This window comes from Garra rufa, chromosome 23, assembly GCF_049309525.1.
Source record: "Garra rufa chromosome 23, GarRuf1.0, whole genome shotgun sequence".
Taxonomy (NCBI): domain Eukaryota; kingdom Metazoa; phylum Chordata; class Actinopteri; order Cypriniformes; family Cyprinidae; genus Garra; species Garra rufa.
In genome coordinates this window covers 13,805,890-13,819,999 of record NC_133383.1, presented here as the reverse complement: position 1 = coordinate 13,819,999, position 14,110 = coordinate 13,805,890, and the positions used below count along the sequence as shown (strand labels likewise).

At 38.0% G+C, this 14,110-nt stretch overlaps 1 protein-coding gene across 2 annotated transcripts; it reads right to left on the bottom strand.

The window, feature by feature from the left end:
* Positions 1-59: 59 nt before the first annotated feature.
* Positions 60-13,511, bottom strand: pom121 (POM121 transmembrane nucleoporin). Of its 2 annotated transcripts, none has more exons than XM_073829185.1 (13): positions 12,939-13,511; positions 11,015-11,224; positions 10,640-10,804; positions 9,609-9,689; positions 9,334-9,508; positions 9,075-9,166; positions 8,840-8,919; positions 8,576-8,700; positions 8,392-8,491; positions 7,919-8,311; positions 5,441-6,847; positions 2,389-2,490; positions 60-2,287 (listed from the first exon to the last, which is right to left on the bottom strand). In XM_073829185.1, exons 1-13 carry the CDS (start codon positions 13,490-13,492, stop codon positions 2,187-2,189), a joined length of 3,585 nt encoding a protein of 1,194 aa, XP_073685286.1. In that variant the 5' UTR covers positions 13,493-13,511; the 3' UTR covers positions 60-2,186. The 2 variants fall into 2 exon arrangements, with proteins under 2 accessions (XP_073685286.1, XP_073685287.1); XM_073829186.1 differs by having other exon boundaries at positions 8,576-8,679.
* Between the last annotated feature and the right edge of the window lie 599 nt (positions 13,512-14,110).

Sequence of the window (14,110 nt, the reverse complement as noted above, 5' to 3'; positions counted from 1 at the left end):
GTGAATTATCCAGCATGCATTGAACACCACTGACAAGCATAATTAAGATCCACAGCAAGTCAACTTTACATTTTTATTGAAAACCAGCATGTCATTATCATAGCATTCAAGCAGACACAACACAATCCGTGTGTCGCTTCATTCAGAACTCCATTCGCGCTTCGAGGGTTAGTGGAACTGGTCGTTTACACACAAACTGAGCATTCACTAACACCAACAACGTCTGAAAAACATACAACTAGGTACAACTGCTCTCAAACATTCACAGCTTGAGAAATCCAGCTCTCATCTCAACACGCATCTCATTTTCTCAACAGTCAACACGTCTCTCTTGTATTTGGTACGGCTTTCTAATAAACAGAAAGCCTAGGCTCATGCCTCCTTGCATCAAGTCTGGGCATGAGGATATTTCGAAAATGCAATTAATTACAAATTATGTTAAGACTTAAGTGAGATGGCTACATTATTGTAAAAACAACTAATGTCCTCAATTTAGTGGATTTTTCAGGTCAGAGAATATGAGGGGGTAAAAAAATACAACACACCTCTAAAATAAAAACCATTTTTGTGCTTCCATATTTGTGCATTGAAGTACTTAATTAAATCCAGTGTTTTGTGGATATACAACGTTGTATATTGACTGAAAACAAATGATACTACAGCTCTTTCACTTCTCACAGACCTGAGAACATGTTAAGACTTAAAATCTTCAGGTATCGGCGGCCTACGTAATGTCTTGACTGCATTTCCCAACAGGAACGTTTTTAAGACATGCCGTTTCAATCGCAGGTTGAGTATTTGCTATATCTTGGTATTTCAAAACACATCACAAGCATGCACAAACCATAGAATTCATACAAAGCCAGGAATGGTTCATACAAAAATTCAGTAATGGTTTACATGCACATTTAGAAAAATGTAAAATAAATAGTATTCAAGCTTCTCTAGGTTAAATCAGAAAGCGCAAAAATATTTTCAAACCAACATTCAGCAATGCAAATGCCACTTTCTATGCTCATTTTGGGGGCACTTTAGTTATTTTTTGCACTTGTTTTGCTTATTTTCAAATTCAATTACGCACTTCTAGAGTTGTACTGAAAGTGGACTCTTTAGATAATAATCAAAAATAAGTTGAGATCATATTCTTCTGAAATCATCAAACGCTCTTACGCATCAACACAAGCATCCGTTTCTCAGAGTACAAATCTGATATCATCCATAATATGAAAACCAGAAGCAAAACACACTAAGGCACACAGAGCAATGAATGGGAAAAGAATCCAATAAAAGAGCTACATCCAGTGCCTGACAGTCAAATACACACTGATGGCAGATGCAACGGTTATAGAATTGTGGTTTTGCCTACGCTAAGTGCTGACTTCGAGTATAATTAACAGTAGATCGAATGAGGCAGACTGCAGAGAAACAGATGCACATTTCAAATGGAGAGGTAGTAAAACCAGACATGGTGTAACGGAGAGGTGAGAGTGTCACGCTGAAACTTCAGCTTTGGTTTTAGACAGACGTCCGATGTATGATAAACAAATGCAGGAAAACAAACAGTGTTTCTTTTAAAGGAATGTGCAGAAAAAGCAATGTAAAATTCAATTGTTTATTATGCAGCTCACTCAGTTTTTCTAAATGAAACAGGTAAAATATTCACTTCGGAAAGCTTAACAAAATTAAGATCCTGCTAAGCATGATGAAAAAGCATGATAAATCTACACTAATCGCAAGGGGAAAAAATGGTGTGTTCACTGGATCTAAAATAAAGCGCATCTGATACTCAAAGTCAAATAGAAGATCCGATTCTTTCAATTCATGTGTGAGTCCAGATTTGAAAGTGTCTTGCTCTTTCAAGTATAATTCGCTCCTGTTCGCCATCCTTCCCCAACACCAGACGTCCTCATCAGACACTTACAGACTCCATAAGCGAGGCCGTGATGAATCTCGGTGGGCACAGCCGACAGCCGCCCCGGTACTCTAAAATCTACACCCCATGAGCCTTGATCCTACATGCCTGACCAGCCCTGGCAGTCTGGAGGGTTGTAGAGATGAGGTCTGACTGAGAGCCTTGTTGTGTTTGGACCAGCAGCAGCGGTGTCTGGGGCAGTTGGGACAGCCGGAGGAGTAGTTGCAGAGTCCAGACGACAATAATGAAAGGGGCAGGACTCGCATCAGCCACGTTACTTCTTCCTTGGGTGCTGTCTGCGTGGATGCTGTATTCGACGGGCCCCAGGGGTCTTGGAGCCCGTTCCGATAGAGAAGGCGGCTGATGATGCGCCACCTAAATGATTAAAAGATACACATTTATTAAAAGGAAAAGGTGGATAGAGGTATCATAGAATATTATTTTTGAAAACTAAGAGTGACTAATGTGTATTTTACCAAATGGTGAGGCGCCCATTGCTCCAAATCCTGGGGTTCCAGGACTGCCAAATGCCATTGACATTCCTGCAGATGGCTGGCCAAAAGTAGGAGTTGATGTTCCTAAGACAACAAAAGACAGACAAGGAGAGTGTAAGATGACTGCTTTACGGGGTTTAGTGTAAATCATTAAATAACTAATCCACTTACTGCTAATCAGGTCTAAATATAAAACACTATATAGTTTTTAGTATAGTAATGCTTTGGGCAAAACTAGTTGTGGAATATTCACAAAGTATAGGGATGCACAAATTTTGGCTGCCGAAACCTATTGGCATTCGTTTTGGGTTTTTGGCCTAAAAATGGCATTATCAGGTTTTGGTCGAAAATGGCATTATTGATTTTTGGCCGAAAATAGCATTATCGTTTTTTTTTTTAATCCATGTTTGGTTTTTCAAAAAAGGCATTATGTTTTTTTTTTTTTTGGCTGAACAAGCATTTTTGATTTTTGGCTTTTGGCTGAAAATGGCATTATCTGTTTTGGGTCGAATATGGCATTATCGGTTTTTGTTTGAAAATGGCATTATCGGTTTTGGGTCGAATATGGCATTATCGGTTTTTGTTTGAAAATGGCATTATCGGTTTAGTCCAAAAATGGCATTATCAGTTTTTGGCCAATAATAGCATTATCATTTGCTATTATTGAAAATGGATTGAGTTTTGGCTGAAAATGGCATTATCGATTTTGGGTCGAAAATGGCATTATCAGTTGAGTAAAAATGGCATTATCAGTTTTTGGCCGAAAATAGCATTATCAGTTTTTAGCTGAAAATGGCATTATCCGGTTTTGGTTTTCGTAAAAAAGGCATTATCGTTTTTTTGGCCGAAAAAGGCATTATCGGCTTTTGGCCGAAAATGGCATTTTCGGTTTTGGGTTTTCAGCTGAAAATGCTTATGCTCACTGGAAATGCAAAGTCAGTTATCAGTTTTACGCACTGACAGGAAATTTCAATGTTGTATACTTGTTCTTGTTTGCAATAGCACAACTGTGCTGTAACATGGTGTAGTACAGCTGTGCTTGGCAAGACCAGTAAAATGACACTCAGATCCGCTCACATGCTCTGATAATAATAGCTTTGTAGGGCTATACGTTATTTATCTAATTTTTTAAAATTCGGTTGCAAAGAACTGAATAACAATAATATATTGATAATTAACAATATTATATTTTATGTTCAATTTTATTGTTTTACTTTCAATAAAAGTGTGATTGTTTTTTTTTTTGGCTTGTATTTTTTTTCCCTGGTAAAATCATAAAATTATATTAAAGTCTTACAAAATTATTTTATATTATTTAATAAAATAAATTAAAACATTTTTTGTTTTGGTTTCAGGCCAAAATTTTTGCACTATTGACAGTATTGTCATATTTAATACTGTAAAGTTGCTTTGACAACCCATATTGTTAAAAGCGCTGTATAAATAAATGTGATTGATTGATTGAATTTGTTGAATCCCTAGTAAAGTGTCATTTTAGAATTACTTATAAACTACTGTAGAATTTAAAGTTTAGAATTAGCTTTTATTTTCATATGTTGAGTTTACTTTCATTTTAGTTTACATTTGTTTTAGTAATGCAGTTTTCGGTAACACTTTCCTAAAAACCTTTATGTATAATGCATTATAAAGAGTTAAAGGATAAAATGCATTGTAATTACTCATAATGTGCACTGTAATACATTATATCTTGCCATAATTATAATGAAGGTAAAATTGCATGGTGTAACAATGAATTGATAAGTGTTATAATGTATTAACTGTGGTTACAATTATTCATGAATTGTACAATGCATTATAAGGTGCATTACAAGGTATAATTAATGCATTAAAACCAATTTTAATGCATTATACATAAAGGCTTTAAGTAGAGGGTTACCTAGTTTTCTATTAATCATTTCTATTTCTAATATATTTTTTTTCTTATTTTAGTCATTTTTAGTACATAAACCACTAACTGAAAATAAGTAACTTTATATTTTAACTTAATTTAATAAATATAGAAGTTTTTTAGAAATATAAAGTGACAGGTAAAATCTCCCAGCCTGGCATCAGCTATTGAGATGAAAAAGAACTATGTAAATTATTTAAAATAAAAAGAATAATAAATATAGAATAATAAATAAACACACACAATCTGGGCAGCAAAAACCGCCCAAATCATTACATTAAATTTTTTTAAGGTCGTGCATGTCAGGGTGATAAGAATAGTGCAAGAAATGCAGTAAAAAGCAGCTCCTGCACTGTACTTATATTCTAGAATAACTTGTGCCACAAATCAGGAGCACAAATGGGAAGTTGCTGCTAATTTTAAACATAATTTACAGCGTGCATGTTTTTACACGCTTGACAAAATCTGGAAAAACAGGTAACCACTGGGTGGAGCATCTGTGGAAGGAAAAGGCGTAAACGCCACCTGATAATCAGGATCAAAAAGAACTGGCAGAGGTTTTGTCTGGTCTTGTCATGATGCAGTCAAACACATGCTAAATATAAACCACCACGTTACTTGATTACAAAATATCAATGTTTATGTAGTTTATTAATGTTTATTATTAGTGTTGTAAACACGTTACTGCACAAACCTGTAAAGTCTACATATTTTGACATGGAAAGGGTGATATCAGGGTCGGAAATTAAAGAGGGCTTGTAGCAAAATGAACAAAAATGCCCTATAAATTCAAGACAAAGGAGCAGAAAAAAAAACAAAAAACACCCCTGCTCTATTAAATAACGTATTACAGCTGTCCCGATTCAAATGAAAAATGTCAATTTGTGGAATTACATTTAGATTGGCTTATACTACATCAGATTGATTTTACGCACCGTTTTGTGCAGTGTTGAGCCTTATAACCAATCAAACGCGTTTCTTTTAAACTTAGGAATGCACTGGCCAATCAGATGCTCTTCCGTTAGTCAGCGGAAAAAACGCACCAATCAGGTGTGCTTAGATTAGTCAGCTCTTTAAACTCTGATCTCCTGGCCTTTCTCAATAAAATAAAAATAAAAGACTTACCAAATGCAGGCTTGTTATCAGTGTTGTTGGCTCCAAAGGAAAACCCTGGCGTCTGAGCTGCAGGCGTCTGGGTCCCAAACGGTGCTGCTGAGAGCGAAGCCCCAAAGTTGAACCCTCCAGAGGCAGGAGGCGCCGGAGTACTTGGAGCAGGGATTTGAGTGGCTGTTGATGCCCCTCCAAAGTTGAATGTAGGAGCCGGGGCAGGGAGAGGAGCCACAGTCTGTGTGGTAGCCCCAAAGGTGGGAGCCGCAGAGGGGGTGGTGGTGTTTCCGAAAGAAAAGCCAGCTCCACCAAACGTGGGCTGACTGTTAGTCCCAAACGCAGGCGCTGCTGTGCTGGCAGGAGCAGCTGCTCCAAACATGAATGGTGCTGCGCCGCTACTTCCACCGGCACTTCCACCGCCGGTCCCAAATGTAAAAGGCTTTGGAGCCGCAGGGGTCTGCTGTGTGGATGCTGGGAAGGTTGATGATGCTGTGAAAGTTGAACTCCCGAAAGTGGTTTGCGTTGTGGGTGTCCCCGAAGACGTTGTGGTACTGGCGGTCATGCCGAACCCACCAAATGGAGTGGATGTGGAGTTTTGGTTTGCCGGCAGTTGGCCAAAAGTGAATGTGCTTTGGGCCTGTGGGGCGGGTGCAGGTGCAGGCTTTGCTGCCCCGAACTGAAAAGCAGAGGTGGTGCCGCTAGCAGTAGCGGTGCTGGTGTTCAGTGTAGGAGCGGCCGCTGTGGTCGATGTGCCTCCAAACTGGAACGTGGCGTTTGTGGCAGGAGCGGATGTGGTTGTTGTGCTCCAGCTTCCGAACAGAGACTGGGAAGGAGTTTGCGTGGTTGGGGCGGCAGATGAGGCAGGCACCTTTGCTGGCTGGGTACTGGTTAGTCCGCCAAATAACATCCCACTGTTTTTTTGAACTGGAGCAGCAGGGGTTGATGTCGTAGGTGTGGCTGTTTGCCCGAAGGCACTAATGCCACTTACTGCGCCAAATAAAGGCTTGAAGTTGGGTTGGGTGGGTTTTACCTCTGCTGTGGAAGCAGAGGTAAAAATGGGCTTAAACCCAGACGACAGGGGGTTGCTAATGCTATTGACTGATGCGACCGTGGCCATAGGTGCGGTGACTGTAGATTTAGGAGGCTCAGATGCAGGAGTGGCCACAGGTTTAATCAAACTGAACATGGTGCTGCCTCCGCTCAGGGATGATAGGCTTGGTGAGGACTGAAGAGGTTGGGCCAGGATCTGAGCAAAGGCAGAGGGCATAGAGGTGGCTGGCTTGGAGACAGGTGTTGATATGGAGGATAGGGTAGAGAATGAGGGCTGCAGAACGGTAGGACCCGACTCAGATTTGACAATGCCGCTGCTCAGGTTTGTGGCAGCAGCAACAGGTGTAGAAAGAGTGGGCATAGACACCGCTGGAGCTGTACAGAATGACAACAAGGTCATGTTAACGTGCACAATCAAGTGTACAACAGTACTAATTATTTGATGCATTTATTTTTAAGAAAACACAAAGGGAACCCTGGGTATTAAGACTTGTATAGCTTAATATAATGTAAGTGATGTTTCTTACTGAAATATGTAGTAGAAAACCCATTAAAGTTATAAAATAAAATAAAAAATAAAATAAAAATCCACATTGATTTAGATATATTTTGGAAATGTTTCGAAATGTTTACACTCAGTGAGCTACTCAAAGGCATCAGGGCTAAAGTGGAGAGAACAAAGACGCATGTCTTTAGGAAGTTTTATTCGTCCAGAGGCATCTTCCCATTCTTTTCTCCTCTTCTTATCGCTAGGAAAGCAGGAAAGATTTACATCACTTCTCTTGTTGCCCTTCGACTAAAAATTACCACCAGATATTTCTACTAGATGTTTTAGTAAGAGACGTAATTTACTGTATTGACCAAAGGTTTTTTCTTGAAAACACATCTGAAAAAACGTGGTCGTCTTATATTCAGGGTCTAGACTTTGACATGTCAATAATGCACCAACAATAGGGGGTGCCGAATACACATAAAATGAGTGTGCCAAGAAATACGGAATGTAATGTGTGTTGTAGCCTGCTGGGACCAAACTTCCTCTGTCAGTGATTTTAAAATGTAGGACAATACCCAGATTTGAAGACAATAAAATTTCACTTCTACTGTTAATTAAATTTTGGTAGGTTACAATGAGATGGATAGCCTAATTGTTATATAGTATTTACCATACTTTCAAAACAAAAATTAAGAAAATATGAAAATTTGCAATCTGAAAATAATTTAAGATTTTTTTTTTTTTTTTTTTTTAATAAAACAAGATTTGGTTTTCAAAAATCCTGAGAAAAAAAAGGGGAGGGGGTCATCTTATATTCGGGTCAATACGGTACATTATACTAAGCCATATAAGTCTTACTAAAGGGGCATCCCTTTATGGAAAGATGAATTGAAAACAAAATTATATGAATAATCATCTGTAAAAATGGTTAAAAAAAAAAACTATATACAAACCTGCAGTGGTAGTGCCCAATAGAGAGGGAGCATTGAGAAGTGGGTTATTCTTCATGTTTTTCAGGGACTCCAAGAGAGGGTTTGAGATGCTTGAAGTTGGAGCAGTTGGAGCAGCTAGGGTGGTTGTGATGGAGGGGGCTGAGGTGAATGTCAGGGGTGCAGTACTAGCCGCACTGGCTGCAGTGATGGTGAGATCGATAGTTGGAGCAGGAGTTGTAGTAGTGGCTGGTGTGGTCTCAGACACAGGTTTGGAGAGAGAAGGCGCAGTGCTCACGGCAGGTGCAGTCCCAGATGAAGAAGTTGGAGCTGGCTGAGAGAACAGGGATAAAGAGGGAGACAGAGCCAGAGCTGGAGCTGGGGTGGGTTCAGGAGCTGGAGGAGGGATCTCTGGCTCTGGAAATAAAATGAAAGATGTAACACAGAACATTTCATTGCATTTATAGCCAATCCAGGCTAGAGTGAAGAGAACATACCAGGCTCTTCCAGGACCTTCTGTATCTGGCTGAGAGCTGCTTTCTTCTCCATATCTAGATCTTTCACTGTGATCGTATAGCCAAGTTCAGGAGGTGGTGGCTGCAGACACAATGTTACAGTGACGAACATCCACTATGCCAATGTGTGGTTGAAACGTGTATCTACAGCAGATTTGTTACTTACCAAAGAAATTTGATCTCCTCTGTTTGTTGTGACCAGCTGGATTTTGCGCTTACGTTTGCCACTGCTGCCTCCAGAGTCAGATGTCGATGTTACAACAGGTGCCTCTGATTTGGGAGTAAGTTTAGCTGGTATAAACAAACTCAAAATGAATTTTTTGCAGCATTCCTTGTACAAAACATATACCACTAATCAATGATATATTACATAAACTTGCACTAAATTAGTTAAACAAGCTAACAAATGAGCTAATACACGTTTCCTTACTTGAAACAGGGGCCGGGTCAGTTGCCACCTTATCCAACTTCACAAAGGATGTAGAATTTGGTGAGGTAGCATCTTCCTCCCTATATGCACAGCACACAAAACTATTTTAACTCAACCTGCATTTATCAGTGACAATAACTGAAATAAATAAATAAATACAAATAAAATACAGCCTTAATGAACAAGAATTCTTTCTAACACTAACTAATGGTAGTGAACATCTTAAGATGCTTACCTTGCTTTCTTGGCAGCTCGCTCTGGAGTCTGACACCGAGATCCTCCTGGGCTTGTGAAAGGAGAAAGACTGAGACTGGATGCTGCTCTTCTCTGGAAATACAAAACAGAAGAAATTGAGTCAATGAACACAAAACACAACAGTCCAAAACAACTTAAGCAATAATCAATATGCAGAATAAATTCTCATTGCATTTCCTCAATTTGCAACACTATGAATCTGTATATCCTCCCTATGAGAAAACAGTCAATTGAAATACCTGTGGATAACCCTGTGAAGAGCTGTAGGAACTGCGAATGGGATTTCGGACAGATCCTGGCACCCCACTGGGAATAGGAGCACCACTTACAGAGCTAATGGAGGAGGTGCGAGACCGCTTCATAATGGATTCTTCGTTGAGAGAGGAGTTCATCCCTCTCTTTAGATTGCCAGGTCTGACAAGGAGAGGACACAGAATCAGAGATAATGTGATGAAATGCAATGTTTAACAGATGTAGAGGCAGATATTACAGTAGGTGGTGTACAGTTGCCTACTTTGGCACAAGCTGAGAGGGAGCTCCATTTGCAAGAAGTGGCTCAAATGCTGACTGAGAACTTCCACTGCTGTCATGTCGCCTGATGAGAACAAGACAATTATTTGGTGAAACTACAAAAACAAACGGCAAACCTTTTACACTACCAGTCAAATGCTTTTGGACCGTGAGATTAAAAAAAAAAGTTTTTAAAGAAGCTCACCAAGCTTGCCTTTATTTGATCCAAAATACAGCAAAAGCAGTAATATTCATTAAAAAAAGGAAAATATTTTTAAATGTAATTTATTCCTGTAATCAAAGCTAAATTTTCCAGCATCATTACTCCAGTCTTCAGTGTCACATGATACTTCAGAAATCATTCAAATTTGCTGATTTGCTGTTCAAGAAACATTATTATTATTTTTAATCATTATTATTTAAAACAGTTGAGTAGATTTCAGTATTCTTTAATGAATAGAAAAATCCAAAGACCAACATTTAACTGAAATACAAAGCTTTTGTAACATTATCCACTATATATTATTATAGAACTAATTACAGAAATAAATATTTTTATTTAGCAAGAATGCTTTAAATGGATCAAAAGTGATGATCAAGACATTTAAATGTTACAAAAGATTTATATTATAGAACTTTCTATTCATCATAATTTCAGCATAATAATAATAATAATCATAAAAAATAAATGTTTTTGGGCAGCAAATTTTAGAATGATTTCTGAAGGATCATGTGACACGGAAGACTGGAGTAATGATGCTTAAAATTCAGCTTTGAAGTCACAGGAATAAATTACATTTTAAAACCTATTCAAATAGAAAAGAGTTCTTTTAAATAGTAAACCTATTGTAATAAAAATAGTATAAAATAATGTACTTTTGATAAATTAAATGCAGGCTTGGTGAGCAAAACAGACTTCTTTAAAGAAAAAAAAAAAACATTAAAAATCTTACTGTCCAAAAACTTTTCACTGGTAGTAACAACCCAATGAACTCAAAGGGAAAAATAAATAGTCGGTTTCTGTCTATCACATACCTCCTTTTGCTCTTCTGTCCAGAGGAAGCACTCCTGTCCTCCTCATCCACTTCCCTCTTCCTGCTCTCTCTGAGCACACTCAGAACAGCCTCTCTGGAGCAGGGGTCTGCCTGAGCTCCAATACCTGGCGATTTGACTGCTTCAGGGGAGTTCAGGTGATTGAAGCTAGAAACAACATAGCTTTACATATTAGCAAAGCAAAATTATTTTGACAGTGCACTCTAATTTAATCCAGCAGCAACTGTGGCAGCTATAGACAAGGTTTTAGCAGAGAATTAATCCCAAATAGGATTTAATTAGGCTATAGGCAGAAACAAAAGCTTTGTTTAATGCTAGTGCATTTAATCCACTCTACAGAATTTAAAAGCAACTCACAATGATGATCGAGTGGGGTCTGGTCTGGCGATCTTCACTGTGACTGGACTGTGAACAGTAGGTGAATTGCGTTGGGTGAGGACATTCTTCCTATGGATTCCATCCCATTTTGCAGGTGGCATTACTCCAATGGGGGACGTCCCCGTCTGTTGAAGGGGGTAATGTCTTTGGGGGGTGATGATGAACCGACTTGCAGTGCCCACAGGGTCCCTGATGGCAGTTAAACATCAACAAGTTTAGTGCTTCAAAAGATCTTTATCAAAAGTTTAAAGAGATAGAATTTTCATTTTTGGGTGAACTGTCCCTTTAAACACCCTCATAAAAATGTGACCCTGGTGGACCACAAAACCAGTCATAAGTAGCACTGATATATTTGTAGCAATAGCCAATAATACACTGTATGGGTCAAAATTATTGATTTTTATTCTTATGCCAAAAATCATTAGGATGTTAAGTAAAGATCATATTCCATGAAGATCTTCTGTCAATTTCCTACCGTAAATATATCAAAACTTATTTTTTGATTAGTAATATGCATTGCTAAGAACTTAATTTGGACAACTTTAAAGGCAGATTCCAGACTCAGATTTGCAAATAGTTGCATCTCGGACCAAATATTGTACTATCCTAACAATCCATACATCAATGGAAAACATATTTTTTTCAGCTTTCAAATGATGTAAAAAAAAAAAACTCAGTTTAAAAACATTGACCCTTATAACTGGTTTTGTGGTCCAGGATCACAAATATTAATAATGATAATAATAAAACTTTGACTTAGTAATGACCTTATATTTTTAAAAGAAGTTTAGGATTTATTTGATGAAAAATAGCCTGATAAGTACATCAGGTAAAACACATTAATTGTAAAATATGATGTAAACACTTATTGCAAATAAGTTGCTGATTTAGTGCTCAAAAATATTCTTATCAGTGTTGAAAATAGTTGATCTGCTCAGTAATATTTTTTAGAAACCCTGTTTATCAAAAAAAGATAAAAATTAAAGAAATGAATAAATGAAGGACGCAGTAGAACATGTTACATAAATACTAATTTTAACTTTATAATTACTTTAAAAAAAAAAAAAAAAAAAAAAAAAAAAGAGTACAAAGAATGTTTCCACAAAAATATTAAAGCAACAAAAACTTTACCATTAATCACAAGAAATGTTTCTTGACTACCAAATTAACATTATTTAAATTAAATTAATTGATTTCTTAAGTATCATGTGACACTGAAAACAGAAAAAAGGTTATTTTAAACTATAATAATTTTCCAATATTACTATATTTAACAATTAAAAGCAGCTTTGGTGATCATAAGACACTTCTTTCAGTGAAATATGCAAAAAAAAAAAAAACTTGTTTCTCTGAAGTTATATAAGTTTAAAACATAAAACTTAGAAAAAAAAAGTAGAGTACAGCTTGGTGTTAAATTTCAAAATAAAATGGGTTAAGTGTTATATTAGGATTGTAATCAAATATTAAAATTCAAGACTTAAGTAATAATGTATACAAACTACGAAATAGTCATCACTTTACTAAAGAAAATAAATCAATTGTTTCCAATTCCAAGTATTAGCAGGACATTTGTGATGCAAATGCGCCACTACAAAGCTGTCAAAATGCAGTTTGATGTTATGTGGAAATCTTTATGCCACCCTACACGTGTAGTGTCAGGCGTGCAAACTGGTGTAGGAGGAGCAGTGCGCCTGACCAGCTCCAGGAACTCCCACATTTTCAAATCATGGAGGGAAAACTGGGACAACGTACATGTTAGAACAACCGAGAAAGCCAAAACGTGTACAAACACGACTCTAACATGTGTTATATTAGCGTGTAAACTGTAGAATCTCTGATGCATTCATGAGCTTAGACAGATAAAGCAAGTAGAAGGTGACAAGACAAAGCATTTGGTGTTTACCCGAATGACAGTCTTCTGTTAGGGGTGTGCACAGCATGGTTAGGTCGGGCGAGTCTCTCCCGAAGCTGATTTCTGGGGTGCATGAAAGCCCCCGAGCCTCCAGCGGGCCTCGCCGCTGTGGAGGGGCTTTCTTCAGCCTTGGCAAGGTAACTTCCCATGAGTATATCCCGAGGGCTGAACACCGAGTCGCTGAGCGTGTGGTCTCTTCTATAATACGAGGCCGCAAAGTGTCTATCGCTGGGTGACGCGAAGGAATTTCTAGCATCACTTTTACGTATCTTGTTTCTGCCGGCGGCCGGGACTCCGCTCAAAGTCCTGCCCGGTAACCAGCGCAGCAGAGCCGACGGCACGCTCAGTCCACGGCGAGGATTGAGGCCTAGTCTCTCGAAGAGCTGCAACTCCTCCGCTTTGTGAAAATAAACGACACAAGACACGACACAGATAAAAAGTATGTACAAATAAGCTGGTATGTAGCTCAACACGAGTAAAAGGAGGAATAACGAGAACACCGCAGCGGAGAAAACGACTAGCCGCCGTTTATCTTCAGGAGACATGGCGGCACCGCGCCGCCGAGGGAAGATATCCCATAATTCCCCGCGTCCGCGCGCGTTGTTTACGTCTCGAGGATGCTAGTGACTGCACGCGTGCATATTAGATCGATTACAATGTTTTACCGCCCACTAGTGTTGTACTGTATAGCAACGCCAACATTTCTGTTTATATATACAGTATATACACTGCTGTTCAAAAGTTTGGCATCAGTAAGATTTAGCATGATTTTCAAAGAAGTCTTTTCTGCTCATCAAGGCTGTGTCTATTTGATTAAAAATACAGAAAAACAGTAATATTGTGAAATATTATTGCAATTGAAAATAATAATATAATAAATAATATAGTTTAAAATAGAATTTATTCCTGCAATGCAAAGCTGAATTTTCAGTGTTACACGATCCTTCAGAAATCATTCTAATAATTATGTTGATTTATTATCAATGTTGGAAACAATTGTGCTGCTTAATATTTTTTTAGAACCTGTGATTCTATTTTCAGGATTTTAAAATGTAAAAGAACAGCATTTGTTTAAGTATTATTGCAATTTAAAATAGTCGTTTTCTATTTTAATATACTTTAAAATAGAATTTATTCCTGGGATGCAAGCTGAATTTTCAGCA